Source organism: Salvelinus alpinus, chromosome 3 (genome assembly GCF_045679555.1).
Source record: "Salvelinus alpinus chromosome 3, SLU_Salpinus.1, whole genome shotgun sequence".
In the NCBI taxonomy this organism is placed as follows: domain Eukaryota; kingdom Metazoa; phylum Chordata; class Actinopteri; order Salmoniformes; family Salmonidae; genus Salvelinus; species Salvelinus alpinus.
In genome coordinates, this window is record NC_092088.1 from 47,760,729 (window position 1) to 47,777,540 (window position 16,812).

General features: G+C 40.7%; 1 protein-coding gene across 3 annotated transcripts in view; it reads right to left on the minus strand.

The window, feature by feature from the left end:
• LOC139570858 (ras and Rab interactor 2-like) overlaps positions 1 to 12,998 on the minus strand; it is a 46,320-nt gene extending 33,322 nt beyond the window's left edge. Inside the window, exons 1-2 of one of the 3 annotated variants that reach the window (XM_071393144.1) lie at positions 12,667 to 12,998; positions 6,190 to 6,277 (exon numbers count right to left, since the gene is read on the minus strand). In XM_071393144.1, coding sequence (XP_071249245.1) covers positions 6,190 to 6,246 — 57 coding nt within the window. In that variant the 5' untranslated portion in view covers positions 6,247 to 6,277; positions 12,667 to 12,998. Of the gene's footprint in view, positions 1 to 1,991; positions 2,138 to 6,189; positions 6,278 to 12,651 lie in introns of those variants that run through there. The other 2 variants (XM_071393143.1, XM_071393146.1) reach the window with 2 other exon arrangements.
• Between the last annotated feature and the right edge of the window lie 3,814 nt (positions 12,999 to 16,812).

The following is a 16,812-nucleotide window of genomic DNA, read 5'->3' on the forward strand; positions in this document are numbered from 1 at the left end:
AATAAGACACTAAAGTAAAACTGCAAAAATCTACTTTATGTCCTGAATACAAAGCTTTATGTTTGGAGCAAATCCAACACGTCACCGAGTACCACGTCATATTTACAAGCATGGTGGTGGCTACATCATGTTATGCTTGTCATCAGCAAGGAATAGGGAGTTTAGGATAAAAAGATGCAGAAGAGCTAAACACAGGCAAAATCTGAGAGGAAAACCTGGTTCAGTCTGCTTTCCAACATATACTTGGTGACAAATTCATCTTTCAGAAGGACAATAACCTAAAACAAATTCAAATATACACTGGAGTTGCTTACCAAGATGACATTGAATATTCCTGAGTGGCCTAGTTATAGTTGACTTAAATCTGCTTGAAAATCTATGACAAGACTTCAAAATGGCTACCTAGCATTCATCAACAACCAACTTGACCGAACTTGAAGAATTTAAAAAATAATAAATGTGCAAATAATGTACAATCCAGGTGTGCAAATCTTAGTGACTTATCCTAAAAGACTCTAAGCTGTAATCACTGCCAAATGTGATTTTAACATGTATTGACTCAGGGGGTTGAAAACATATCTAAATCAATATATTTTTTTGTGTGCTTTTAAATATTTTTTTTTTTTTTTACAAATGTTCGATTTTTTTATTCCACTTTGAAAGAGTATTTTGTGTCGAGCATTGACAAAATATTATAATTAAATCTATTTTAATTCCACTTGGTAAAACAAAATGTGGAGAAAGTCAAGGGGTGTGAATACTTTCTGAAGGCAATGTATATCCACCAGTCGACTAAATGGGGTCAGCCCTAGTCACCTCCCAGTGTGTCAGAGGAGGCTGATGAGAAGAGCTATAGGAGTAAAGCCTCATTGTAAAGGCTGGAATTGAATAAATTGAACAGTATCAAACAAAAAAAATATGCACACCACATGTTTCACTGTTCCATTTCATCAATTGACCCTGTATAACCACTTAACTGCATCCTTTTCTGTCACTGTAGTAGACATATCCAATCAGGACAAGTTAACACAGTTAATACACAACCAGCAATGGAATTTAGGTTGTTAGACAATGTACAGGCATGTTGCCATATTTTGACCATAAAATGATTCACAGAAGAGCCACTTCCCCTTTACTGACTGACCAAGACTACAAGGAAAGAGAAACAGAGAAAAGAAAAGCAAGACAAAAAATGCCCACTAAGAAAACAAACCAGATGAGAAGCCAGACTCACATAACATCCTCTAACCTAAAACATCTAACGCTGATACTAAAGTTAACTAGGAGAAATAAACAGCCATGCAAAACAAAGACCAAACCAGTAATCTCGAGTGGTGCAGCAGTCTAAGGCTCTGCATCTCAGTGCTTGAGGCGTCACTACAGACACCTTGATTCGAATCAAGGCTGTATCACAACTGGCCGTGATTGGGAGTCCCATAGGGCGGCGCACAGTTGGCCCAGCGTCGTCCGGGTTGGGCCGGTGTAGGCCGTCATTGTAAATAAGAATTTGTTCTTAACCGACTTGCCTCGTTAAATAAAAACATCTCCAGAAGAGGTCACTGTTTCAAACACGAGCATAATGAACCGAGCGGATTTCACACCACTGTAAAATCTGACTGGACTCACACACAACCATAGCCCATCCTAGCACCACAGTCTATGCTCCAACAGTGCCTTTTCATTTTCACAACTACTCACAGGGTTGTTATAGTCTAACCCTAACTGAACCCCAGTCAGCAAACCACGCGCATGCAAGCTCCCACGAACACAGGCAATGAAAACCCACACAGCAGTGGGTCTGCCTGTCCCTCTCCAGTTCACTGCCAAGACACAGCTAGAAAAGCAAACTGACGATGTAGCTTTAACCCTAGAATCCAAAAGGGACTGCTAAATAACCACATTCTCCATGCATAAACTCCTGTACATCAGCTATTCTAGTGAATTACTTACAATAGTTCACTATAATCAGTACAGTGTAAATCTCTGCTTACCTTGAAAGTGTAAAAAAATAATAGGTAAAATATGCAAAAGTCTAACATCATTAGTAAAGAAATAAGACCCCAGTTTGCCAGGAGTCACCTCTGGGTTTTTTAATTTCATGTGAGGCGATAAATGTCTTCCTGAAAATCAAGAGACGCGATTGCTCAATTACATATTCACGAATGCGCATGGATACACTCACAAGCACGAGTGTCACTTGTTCCAAGGCCAGTTTCAGAATAGATGTTATGCAACTAGGTTCAGCTGCTATAGCGCAGGGTAGAGGGATTCAAACTATTTAAAGAACATCGTGAAAACCACAATTCTAAGAGTTTCCAAGAGCACAGCAAATTCCTTTCCTCCTGCACTAGGCAGCAGTTATACAGGAAGACAGTCAGTATGACACATTTACCAGGAGTTCTGCAACTAGCCTCCATGTTGGCAACAACTGCCCCATAAGAGATCAGTAAAACTTGCATCCACACGTCGAATGAGATGTTTGAGATTTTAAAGGACTGTGAAATTGCATTCTCCATCAGTATGTCATTGTTTTTCCAATGACGGATACTGTGTGAAATGAAAGGGAGACCGAGAGAAGCGATAAACAAAGTAGGGCCGGTATGTGCCAGGATTCGTATGCACGCAGGCGGTAGAATCAAACATGTGCAGGGGGTTGTGGCCTTAACAAGATCACCACTCAGGCACTCCAATGAGTCGTTAAAAATCAAGGGTAAAAAGTACAGTTCTGCACTGTCATGCAGGAATTGCCAGGGACCTCCGATATGTATTGCCATCCCGTGGCTTTTTCCAAATACCCCGGTATATACGGTATACCGCTTGAGCCTAGTGCGGATGGGAACTGAGAGAAATGGAGTGACACATTCAGTACATGATGCCAGCTGGGTGTTGATAGATTACATTTGGTTGCTGCCACAGACATTCTAGCTGTAGGCCAATTCCATATTAGCATGGCTGAAAAATATTTTGGGTATCTCAGATTGTTCTGGCAATTCTCACATTCAAATTTCATTGGGGGGGGATATGTTTAAAATCATGATGAAAGTGGCCATTTTAGGCCCTTTTTTTAGACCTATACATGCTTCCTGTAAAACCCTACGATCCATGCATGGTACAGACATCTTGGTGTCATTATACTCAATATTTAGTGGGCTCTAAAATGGAGCATGGCTATATTCCGAAATAAATTTCACATGAACATATTCAACATTAAATATATTAATCTGAAAACTACAGTTTTTGGTTACTACACAACTCCCCCAGGCCTTTATAGCCTATCGCCTACAACACAGAAAATAATGGTTGTGATAACTGAACTTTGATTACTTTAATTTTAATTTAATAACTTTAATTAAATGGGGATTAAATGGGGAAAATAACCGTTTTTCGATTAGGGATGTTTAACGTTAAGGATCCCAACTTCTTTTAAACAATTTAATGTTTAAATGTTTTAACATTTAAACTTTCACACCCCTAATTGGAAGAATATAACATTTCCAGTGGGCTCTCTGCTACTTTTGTAGAAATTATACATTTTAATACATAGAAATGTACATTATAGATCATTAACCAATCACAGCCCTCCTGTAGTATTGCATATTCAGCCAATCACCAGCAGAGGGAGATCCCTTTTAATACATTTTTCCATTCACTGTGTTGGTGGTGATGCTCATGGTTGATGTCCTTGGTGATCTTTTTGGCCTTCCTGTGATATCAGGTGAAGTAGGTATACTGGAGGGCAGGTAGTTTGCCACCGGTGATGGTTTGGGAAGACCACACCACCCTCTGGAGAGCCCTGGAGTTGCGGGCATTGCAGTACCAGGCGATGATACAGCCCGACAGGGTTTTAAAGCTTTACACCTCCACTGCGGTCCCGTCGATGGGACGTGCGCCCTCTGAAGTTTTCTGAAGTCCACGATCAGCGCCTTTGTTTTGTTGACGTTGAGGGAGGTTATTTTCCTGGCACCACTCCCAGGGCCCGAACCTCCTCCCTGTAGGCTGTTTTGGCATTGTTGGTAATAAGGCCTACTACTGTTCATCAATCCAGAGTTCAATGGCGGCGAGCTTTACACCACTCCAGCCGAGGCTTGGAATTGCGCATGGTGATCTTAGGCTTGTGTGCGACTGCTCCGCCAAGGAAACCCATTTCATGAAGCTCCCGACAAACAGTTATTATGCGACGTTGCTTCGAGGCAGTTTGGAACGCGATAGTGAGTGTTGCAAACCGAGGACAGATTATTTTTACGCACCTTTGTGAGCTTGTGTGGCCTACCACTTTGCGGCTGATCGGTTGTTGCTCCTAGACGTTGCCACTTCACAATAACAGTACCGATCCTCCGCAAATTTCACAGCCTACAAGCCACTGTCTCGCACCCACTGAAATGTGGTGGAGGATCAGTGATGATCTGGGGGTGCTTCAGCAAGGCTGGAATCGGGCAGATTTGTCTTTGTGAAGGACGCATGAATCAAGCCACGTACAAGGGTGTCCTGGAATAAAACTTGCTTCCTTCTGCTCTGACAATGTTCCCCAACTCTGAGGATTGGGTTTTCTAGCAGGACAATGCTCCATGCCACACAGCCAGGTCAATCAAGGTGTGGCTGGAGGACCACCAGATCAAGACCCTGTCATAGCCAGCCCAATCTCCAGACCTGAACCGCATTGAAAACCTCTGGAATGTGATCAAGAGGAATATGGATGGTCACAAGCCATCAAACAAAGCCGAGCTCCTTGAATTTTTGCGCCAGGAGTGGAATAAAGTCACCCAACATCAATGTGAAAGACTGGTGGAGAGCATGCCAAGACGCATGAAAGCTGTGATTGAAAATCAGGGTTATTCCACCAAAATATTGATTTCTGAACTCTTCCTACGACATTAGTATGGTGTCGTTTAAAAATGAATATGAACTTTTCTTTGCATTATTCGAGGTCTGACAATTCCGCATTTTTCAGTTGTCATTTCCTGCAAATAAATGCTCCAAATTACAATATTTTTTATTTGGAATTTTGTGAGAAATGTTGACAGTAGTTTATAGAATAAAACAAAAAACAATGTTTTACCCAAACACATACCTATAAATAGTCAAACCAGAGAAACTGATAATTTCAGTGGTCTCAATTTTTTCCAGAGCTGTATATTTAGCTTCACTGTCCAAATACATATGGCAAGGACTGTATATAGCCTTTCATCTTTCTCTTAGTCTGTGACGCCACATGAACAGGAACTGATTGATGACTGGATTGATAAGACTCAGGTTGAAGTCAGACAGATTTCTGGAATTTCAGTCTGAAGTGGACCTAGTGTTCCTATTCCCATTTCCTCATTCTCCTCTCTATTCTCATCTCCCCTCTCCTTTCCTCTTGTTGACCCCTCATCAAACATCAGCCTTACAGTAACTCATATTGAATGCACAACCCCATCATAGCTTTGATTTACTATCTGAATTGAATGGCTTCAAAGTGTGAGAAATTGACTGGTCTCAAAATAAAGAGGGTGTGTTCTATGGACACAGAGTTCATTAGAGAGTAACCTATTACCCTCCCATTCAGAGTTAGGATATATAAAGAGTTGATTTGGAATCAGTAGATATTCTACCCCTCTTCACAAACACTGACGAGTGGTGTGGTGGTAGTGTGGAGTGTGCAGGTCTATAATTAGTTAGTGTGGTGGTGTGGAGTGTGCAGGTCTATAATTAGCTAGTGAGCTAGAGGCTCATTAGCTAAGCAGGTCCCAGCACATAACCAACCAACAGACCTATTGAAAGAGGCTCTTCACTGACTTCACAGCTTAAATGTGGTTGATGTCGTTATTACAGAGAGATAGAGGCTCGAACCCACAACTCAGACTAATTATGGTAAACAGTGAGGGCTCAACCACAGCTATAATGGAGGGCATATATCATAAAACTGTTGCATGGACTTTGAGAGGCGAAAATGAAAGAACATGGGGACTTTTTAATTTCAATAACCTAACTAACCCCAACTTCCTCAAATAAGTATCAGTTGATTAACTTAACAGACAAAACTAGAACAGGCCGTTCCAGACAGATGGACATACTGACCACGACAGAACAAAAATCACAAGGACAGTTTCAAGAAGGCTCCTCCCCATCTCCCTCTTCTGTCGCCCCCCCCCCCCCCCCCCCCATAATTAATCGTCTCCCTCATTTACTCCCCCCTCCCTCCCACCATACCTTGAAGAAGCTCCCTTTCTTCTCCTCGCTGGGTTCAATGAGTGCGCTGATGGACATGCTATCCTCCTGTCCTTCGTCGTGCCGGTCTCTGTGGGGGAGAAAACAAAATGTCATTCTCAGTCCTGTAGGCTACGCTCCAGTACTGTCTAGTAGTTAGTATATTCCAGTAAAGCCAAGTTCAACACAATATAACCCAGAATTATTATTTTGGAATGCAAAGATAAATACATTTTTCACTCCTCTCACTAATGGCAAATGATTGCAACTTGTTATTATATTTATCTAGGCCTACCTGTTCTTTTGTTATGAATAAGAGGTATCATACTTACCATTTGCATAAGGCTACTTTTGCCTTCTTGCAAAGCAAGACCTCAACCACTAGAAAACGTGTCTGCATGGCCTAAGCATGTTTTGGGTAAATGAAATGCCAGCTGTCCAGCCCAGAGAGAGCAGGAATGAGAATTAAACATCATCACCGTGTCTATCTGAAAGGACTACAGTCCCTCGGTCTACATTGATGTACTATATTGTAACTGTAGGAGACTACTTCAGTCTCAGACCTGTCTATTTAATTGTAAATGCTAGTGGCTACTGTTTGGGGTTAAAAGGTGAAAAGGTAGTTTTACTTTTTTGGGGAAACCAGGACAAACATCTGCAGCTCAGGCGCTACCCAGACTAGCTTTGATCTGACAGCCAGGACTAGGGCTGTATAAACATTCTGACTTTCTCACACACATCCACACTCTCACTCAGATGCTGGTCTGTGACCAGACCCCTGTTGTCAATCATTGTATGGACTCTCCAGTTTCTGGGACAGAAACCCCCCCCTGAAAAAACAAGATTATATTTCCATGTTATGGTGCATTCCTCAGGAAATACCAGAGGAGAGAGAGAAAGGGAAAGAGGAAGTGGAGGAGGTTTGGTTTGAAGGTATTTGAAGGCCTTTCCTGAAAAGCACCAACAGCCAGTGAGAGATTTGACCCAATTCTTAAATTTTTCTGTCTCTGATGTTGTTGCTGCCCTGAAACATCCCCATGTTCGTCCATCTTGTCACACACACACGGTACAAACACACACTGCAAAGGGCCGGGTAAACAGGAAAGCTCCTGCGGCTGACATTTGAGGCAAAATAAACTCTACAGTAACAAATGTAATCACTGACTCAAAGCCCTGCATGGGTATAAATAAAATGGCCAACTGAACAGAATGAAGTAAAAAACAAAATAGGCCTAAAGTTTTTCTAGGTTACGTAACAATGTCTGGAAAAACAACCCTAGTTATAGCAAAACACAATTCACTGCCAGGGTTGGTGTCAATTCAGAAGTCAATTGTCAATTGAATCAAATAATGGAAAATGGCACTTATTATTGATTGCTAGTGTTGACGGCATCAAAAGTAGGAACCTACACTGAGTATACCAAACATTAGGAACACCTAATATTGAGTTGCACCCACTTCTGCCCTAAGAACAGGTTCAATTCATTAGGACATGGACTCTACAAATGTCTCGAAAGCGTTCCACAGGGATGCTAGCCTATGTTGACTCTAATGGGTGTTGGACCATTCATGATACACACGGGAAAACTGTTGAGCGTGGAAAACCCATCAACATTTTTAGTAATGGCGCAGAAGGGGATGGCTGCCGTTTTACTGGAGCCTAACCAATTGTGCTATTCTGTGTGGTTTTTTGCAACTTGTTTTTGTACAATGTTTCTGCCACAGACTAATGACCAAAAAGAGTTTCTGGACATCAGAATAGCGATTACTCACCTTGGACTGGACAAATCATTTTTCTTTAACGAATCGGCGGCGAAAGATTTACATCTCCTCCCAGGACCAAATCCCCATCATTGGCATGAAGAGGAGACACCGATACAGGGGGCACAGATCCGGGTGCTTGCTGAGAATTCGTCGGCGGGTGGATAATCCACCTTTACCATCTGTCCTACTGGGAAACGTGCAATCACCGGATGAGCTCCATCGGAGTCTATCCTACCAATGGGACAGTAAACTGTAATATCTTACGTTTCACCGAGTCGTGGCTGATCGAGGAAATGGATAATACACAGTTTGCTGGTTTTTGCGTGCATTGGAAAGATAGAACAGCAACCTCCGGTAACACGAGGGGTGGTGGTCTGTGTCTAATTGTCAACAACAGCTGGTGCGCAATCTAATATTAAGGAAGTCTTGAGGTTTTGCTCACCTGAGGTAAAGTACCTCATGAAAAGCTGTAGACCACACTATTTACCTGGAGTTGATCTATATTTTTCGTAGCTGTCTATTTACCACCACATACCGATGCAGGCACTCAGACCGCACACAACGAGCTGTGTAAGGCCATAAGCAAACAAGACTGTTTTGCTAGCACAGAATGGAAAACGTTCCGGGATTCATCCGATGGCATTGAGGAGTATACCACATCCGTCACCAGCTTCATCAGTAAGTGCATCGACGACACGGTCCCCACAGTGACCGTATATACATATCCCAACCAGAAGCCATGGATTACAGGCAACATCTGCACTGAGCTAAAGTGTAGAGCTGCCGCTTTCAAGGAGCGGACAACTCATCCGGAAGCTTATAAGAAATCCCACTACACCCTCAAACAAACCATCAAACAGGCAAAGTGTCAATAAAGGACTAAGATTGAATCCTACTACACCGGCTCTGACGCTCATCGGATGTGGCAGGGTTTGAAAACTATAACGGATTACAAAGGGAAACCCAGCCGCACACTGACGTGAGCCTACTAGACGAGCTAACTGCCTTCTCTGCTCACGTCGAGGCAAGCAAAAATTAACCATGCATGAGAGCACCAGCTGTTCTGGATGACTGTGTGATCACACTCGCCGTAGCCAATGTGAGTAAGACCTTTAAACACGTCAACATTGAGATGGATTACCAGGACATATACTCCGAGCATGCGCTGACCAACTGGCAAGTGTCTTCACTAACATTTTCAACCTCTCCCTGACATGTTTCAAGCAGACCACCATAGTCTGTGCCCAAGAACACCAAAGTAACCTGCTTTCAATATACTTTGTATCCCTCATTTACTCAAGTGTTTCCATTATTTTGCCAGTTACCTGTATATGATGTCCTCTATAAATAAAACAATGGGTGAATTCTAGATAACTATTGTGTGTTGGAGTGTCAACGCTTGGGGACAAATGTGGCTCCCTCAAAAAGACACATTCAGCCGGTTTCCACTTGGATTAGGTGTGTGTCCCTGCTTGCATAGGAGGTCACAGCCACTAAGACTCACATGAATCACACACACACACAGAGATTGACAAGAGGGAGTTATCCTAAAACTGTGGTTGCCCCTTCTAAATTTCTAAAGACAGTACCAGCTATCAAAGCATCCCACGTAACACCCTACAATCGCAACTCCACACCCAACTGCCTGCACTTCCCTCAACACTGAAAACTGCTGAGCTCTGCACCTCCAGCTGTATTTCAGTAGGGTTGGATAAAATAACGCAGTGAAGGGGGTCTAAAAGCAGGCTAACTCAAAAGCGGCTCATCTGTCCCTACCAAATTATGAACCGACTTGTTTTCTTGCTCTGACAGCAACAAATTTCCTACACTGCATCTACAGTAGTAGTTCGTTGGGGCTAGCAGACAGATGGGTGAGGTGAATGACTACAGGTTTATTGGCTGTACTGTTGTCATGGCTTGTTATGATAGGCTTTATGCCAAACCCTATATGACAGCATTAAGTCTCCCTCTTAATCAGAGCCGAATCCTAACTTTATATCCGAGTGTGAAACTCCAACTTCTGGCCAAGTCTACCATATAGAGCATTTTTTTGTAGTAGTATATCTCCTAAGCTTTCTGTGGTTAGAGTCTGAAGTGATGACAAACATTTCTCTATTGGTGATCTGCACGCAACCACAGCAGACTTCTGGGCAAAGAAACTGACAGGTAAAAGTAAACTACAGCCAATTACAATATGGTAATGGAGAGAAATCCTGCCTTGGATGGTAATATTCAGCTGAGTGTGCAGGGAAGCTTTGAACACAGGGAACCTGCTAGTCTGTAAAGGAGAGAAGGGGGAAAACTATTGGCTAAGTAATGAACTGCCAGTCTTGGCACACTTCTTCAAATTCTAACCTGTGACTGAAGTTTTACGTAACACCAGTCTGCTTTTCCCCCAAAGCTAATCTTAAACATATTTCAGAGCATACTGGAAAACTGGCACCTTAGTATGTATATGTAATTAAGAAAAAGTTAAGTTTTGCTGGAAAAGTTTGAAATGATTGTGGTAAAATAATGAAAACAGGTTTTGAATCTAGTTTGGAAATCTACAGGGTGACAGCTACCAACTCAAGATAATTTCAAAATCAGAAACTGAAATGGTTGAACACTAGAAAAGAAGTAATGCAGAAATTGAACCGCCTGTTAGATCAAACACTCAACTGAAGGCTTATCAGTAAGTCCCTCTTATGACTCAACCTGCTGAACAGAAAGCAAACCTCCCAGTACTGAGTCACAATGAGCTTGCACCTGTATAACTCCTTGTGTTCTCCATGCTTACTCTGGGTTCACGTTGTGAAATAAAACACAGATAATCACTTGGAGGCGATTTAGAGGGTGATGAGAGGGTAAATTGTGATAAGTACACACAATATCTATATTCTATTTCTATGATAAGTAAAAGTTGGTTAGAGCTTTCTTAGGACTATGTCTTCATACATCTTATCATAAAGGCCCACTACAGTAGGCCTACTTCAATATTCCAATGTACAGCAGGCTATAGACAATCCAGCCATGGTTCATAGCAACATACAGTATTGAGTCCCTACTCCCTAGAGTGAGTTGCACAGAATATAAGTGAGCACATGGAGTAGGCTACTGTTTCAATTTACATTTACAATATCACCATCCCTTACCGAAGAGCCTCGTCACTCGCAACATTGTATTTCTCGATCGAAGCTGAGACCCTGGGCAACAGGTGTTGAATAAGCTATAGCCAAGGTTGGCTAGGTTAGGCCTACTTTCTAAATGTAATACAGTTGCTAGTTATCTGTCCAAAATTGTAAATCAGTGATGTCACTTTTCAGCCCATTCTCAGAGCATTTCCTATTATTCTGTATGTAAATCCAAGACACTCCATTTAGTATGATGTTACATTTCGTATGGTATACATTCATTTGTGGATGTACGTCACCCAATTCGTATATGTTACAGATTACAATTCGTATTATATGTTATGAATTTGCTAAACTTATGATATATTGCAAATTATAACTGGGTGGTTTGAGCCCTGATTCACTGACAGCTGTGGTATATCAGACCATATAACACAGGTATGACAAAACATTTATTTTTACATTGGTAACCAGTTTATAATAGCAATAAGGAACCTCGGGTGTGTGGTATATGGCCAATATACCACGACTAAGAGCTGTATACAGGCACTCCATGTTTCGTTGCACATGAGAACAGCCCTTAGCCATGGAATATAGGCCATATACCTTACCCTCTCGTGGCTTATTGCTTAATTCTACCTAGGTGGCAAGCATTAGCTAGCTGGCTAATGTTAGCTGTAGGGGTTAGGGGTAATGGGTTAGGTAAAAGGGTTCATGTTAGGGGAAGGGTTAGCTAACATGCTAAGTAGTTGCAAAATATCAAGTAGTTGAAAAGTTGCTAATTAGCTCAAATTAGCTAAAACTGTACATGATAAAATTCAAACTCGCAACCTTTGGGTTGCTAGACATTCCCATTACACACCCAACCAACCACCCTACTTTAGTTTTTGCCTTTAAGTAACCATACCAAACGTTACATATCATACTAACTTGACTGTCCCAGATTTGCTTTACTATGTTACATCTAATCTGAGACCAGGTTGCACTTTAAGAATACCAAACTAAGTAAATGACTTGCCACTTAAGAGGCATTAGAAGACAAAAAATGATCCATCAAACGCATTTGGTGTGTCATCATAGTGGTCTGTAACTTGTGGTCATTCTCGTTTAGGTGGATCAAATTTAAATGTGCTTCTTTTTTCAATGCTGAATTGAATGTCATTGCAAAAAACAGAAAGGTGTCAATGTATTTTTAAATACATTTTTTAAATTGAAAAGTAATCCATTAAGTAATGTCGTTTTTCAAAAGTATCTGTATTCAGATGTTTTTAATTATAGTTACTAACTGTTTACTTACTGTTTCTTTGTAACATTAATTAGATTACATGTAACTGAATGTAATTATCTGTTACTAGCGAGACAATGTTTGCGATATCCTCCTGTTTGGATGGAAACTGAATAAGTGGGAAGTATTTTCGGGGACAATAGTTATGTAGACTAAAATAACTGGCGACATAAATACATAGGGCCTATTATCATACTTTCTAAATATGCCGTTTATGATTTACGGACAGGCTTGCTGGCATGGAAATTGAGAAATAAATCGAGAAAAGTTCTATCGGCAGTGCTGCAAACAATGAAAACGTACCTCTTTCAAACGTACCCAGTCGGCAGAATTGAGCTCCTAAACCGACAACTCTGATGTATGTTTATAATTGCCTGCCATTGTGAAGTAATAAGTCACGTTTGTGTCATTCAAATGATGGAGTATTCATAGTTCGTCGTAGAAAGTTGTGCTCTGGTCCTGTCCCGAGTCGGCTGCGTCCATGATTTGCGCTAGTTCCTGTCTTTCCTTCCTCCACAGTCCAATGCGTGCGTTCGACATGTCTAGCAACAGCTGGAGAACTGAAGTAAAATCAGTGCTTTCACGTCACGTGTCTTTACAAGGGATTACTTTGGCAGGGGTACACCCCGCTTTATTGGTGTGGTGTTCTGTTTTCCAGCAAAATTGTTTTGCTTTTTTGTATGTATGCGCATGCGCGTAACTTGCGGGGGCTCGGGTGGTCATTACCCCCTCCAAAGGTCAATTTGACCCCCTCAATAATTTACCAAGATAAACATATCCCACTCTAAAGCGCCTGGCAGCTACTGGCTTTCTGTGTCTTCTTACGCCACACAGTTCTACTAAATTCATAATTTTATGATTGAATCCGCCCGCTGTCAGTTATACTTTTGGTTTGTGAAGGGAAAAAAGTTAAGCAAGGCTATGGAGAATGGAGAAACTCACAATATCTCCTCTCTTTCTCTCTTCTTAACAAACCCTCTAATCTGTGAGCAAACATGGAACAAATAAAATAGTAGTCAAAATGAACATATAATATTTATAGACACGAATAAGAATGATAGAGAAAATAATATTTTTTCAAATGGAGAAAGTTTCTATTGCAAAGTGAAGAAAAGCGTATCCCGTGTGTGAACACTATTTCTCAAAACGAGTGATAATTGGTAACAGTTATATTGGGCTCAATTTGGAGAGTTCAAATACAACTTTGGTAGTATTATGAACATTAAAATATATAATTTCTAGTAGGCTACAGAATTAGAGAAGGGTTGTTTCTATTAACTGTTCTCGTTTTTTTTCTTCGGCACACACATACAAGTTCAAATCCCAAGCTACGCCTTGCTCAGACAGTCTGTGTTTTTCCACTATACAGATACATTGTTTAATGTAATTCTGACTAAAACTACACACATCATCAGATTACAATTTTATGATTCTAATCAATTTCATACAATTTTAAGGTTTCAGAGTGGAATTATTTCTCTAGGATAGGGGGTAGCATTTTCACGTTTGGATGAAAAACATGCCCAAATTCAACTGCCAGCTACTCATCCCCAGAAGATAAGATATGCATACTATTATTAGATATGGATAGAAAACACTCAGAAGTTTCTAAAACTGTTGGAATCATGTCTGTGAGTATAACAGAACTTATTTAGCAGGCAAAACCCAGAGGACAAACCATTCAGATTTTCTTTTTTAGGTCACTCTTTTCAATGGGGTTTCATTGCGAATCTAGATTTCTAAGGGACCTTCTTGCTGTTCCTACCACTTCCACTGGATGTCAACAGTCTTTAGAAATTGGTTGAGGTTTTTCCTTTGAGAAATGAAGAAGTAGCCATGTTCAGAATGAGGCTCCAGTGAAGTGTACTGTTTGTTAGAGGCGCGTGACCAGAAAGCATGCTACACATTGTTTTCCTCCGGTATTGAACACAGATCATCCCGTCCTCAATTTTATCGATTATTTACGTAAAAAAATACCTAAAGTTGTATTACAAAAGTAGTTTGAAAAGTTTGGACAAAGTTTACAGTAACTTTTGAGATATTTTGTAGTAACGTTGTGCAAGTTGGAACCGGTGTTTTTCTGGATCAAACGCGCCAAATAAATGGACATTTTGGATATATTGACGGAATTAATCGAACAAAAGGACCATTTGTGATGTTTATGGGACATATTGGAGTGCCAACAAAAGAAGCTCGTCAAAGGTAAGGCATGAATTATATTTTTATTTCTGCGTTTTGTGTCGCGCCTGCAGGGTTGAAATATGCTTTTCTCTCTTTGTTTACTGGGCTGCTATCCTCAGATAATAGCATCGTTTGCTTTCGCCGAAAAGCCTTTTTGAAATCTGACATGTTGGCTGGATTCACAACAAGTGTAGCTTTAATTTGGTATATTGCATGTGTGATTTCATGAAAGTTTGATTTTTATAGTAATTTATTTGAATTTGGCGCTCTGCATTTTCACTGGCTTTTGGCCAGAGAGGTTTAACCTGTTTGGGCTAGGGGGCAGCATTTTCACATTTGGATGAAAAGCGTGCCCAGAGTAAACTGCCTGCTACTCAGTCCCAGTTGCTAATATATGCATATTATTGGTAGATTTGGATAGAAAACACAGTTTCTAAAACTGTTTGAATGATGTCTGTGAGTATAACAGAACTCATAAGGCAGGCGAAAACCTAAGAAAAATCCAACCAGGAAGTGGGAAATCTGAGGTTTGTAGTTTTTCAACTCTTGGCCTATCGAATACACAGTGTCTATGGGGTCATATTGCACTACCTAAGGCTTCCACTAGATGTCAACAGTCTTTAGAACCTTGTTTGATGCTTCTACTGTGAAGTGGGGGTGAATGAGAGGGGATTGAGTAAGGTCTCTCCCAGAGTGCCATGAGCTGACCATGCGCATTCACATGAGAGTTAGCTTGAGTTCCATTGCTTTTCTGAAGACAAATTAATTCTCCGGTTGGAACATTATTGAAGATTTATGTTAAAAACATCCTAAAGATTGATTCTATACTTTGTTTAACATGTTTCTACAGACTGTAACGGAACTTTTTGACTTTTCGTCTGCTCCTAGTGATTGCGCGTCATGAATTTGGAATATTGTGCTAAACGCGTGAACAAAAAGGAGGTATTTGAACATAAATTATGAACTTTATCGAACAAATCAAACATTTATTGTGGAACTGGGATTCCTGGGAGTGCATTCTGATGAAGATCATCAAAGGTAAGTGAATATTTATAATGCTATTTCTGACTTCTGTTGACTCCAACATGGCGGATATCTGTTTGAGTTGTTTTGGTCTCTGAGCGCCGTACTCAGATTATTGCATGGTTTGCTTTTTCCGTAAAGTTTTTTTGAAATCTGACACAGCGTTAAGGAGAAGTATATCTATTTTTGCATTAGCTGAGTCTTTGACTAATTATTATTAAACCCATGGTCTTACAGATCTCGGGGATTGGTCAGAGCTATTGATTGTCAGTTATTATCATTGGGATTGAAAATGCTCATGACAAGGAGGTGTTATGGTGCTTTGTTGAAATTGTGTGTGATTTATTTAGAATTTAAGACACACTTAACCAGCATGGCTACCACAGCATTCTGCAGCAATACGCTATCCCATCTGGTTTGGGCTTAGTGGGACTATCATTTGTTTTTCAACAGGACAATGACACAACACACCTCCAGGCTGTGTAAAGGATATTTGACCAATAAGGAGAGTGATGGAGTGCTGCATCAGATTACCACAATCACCCGACCTCAACCAAATTGAGATGGTTTGGGATGAGTCGGATCGCAGAGTGAAGGAAAAGCAGCCAACAAATGCTCAGCATACACCTTAGCCAAATACATTTAAACTCAGTTTTTCACAATTCCTGACATTTAATCAGAGTAAATATTCCCTGTTTTAGGTCAGTTAGGATCACCACTTTATTTTAAGAATGTGAAATGGCAGAATAATAGTAGAGATAATTATTTATTTGAGCTTCTATTGCTTTCATCACATTCCCAGAGGGTCAGAAGTTTACATACACTCAATAAGTATTTGGTCGCATTGCCTTTAAATTGTTTAACTTGGGTCAAACGTTTCAGGTAGCCTTCAACAAGCTTCCCACAATAAGTTGGGTGAATTTTGGCCCATTCCTCCTGACAGAGCTGGTGTAACTGAGTCAGGTTTGTAGGCCTCCTTGCTCACACACGCTTTTTCAGTTCTGCCCACACATTTTCTATAGGATAGAGGTCAGGGCTTTGTGATGGCCACTTCAATACCTTGACTTTGTTGTCCTTAAGCCATTTTGCCACAACTTTGGAATTTTTATTTTATTATTTTTATTTCACCTTTATTTAACCAGGTAGGCTAGTTGAGAACAAGTTCTCATTTGCAACTGCGACCTGGCCAAGATAAAGCATAGCAATTTGACACATACAACAACACAGAGTTACACATGGAATTAACAAAACATACAGTCA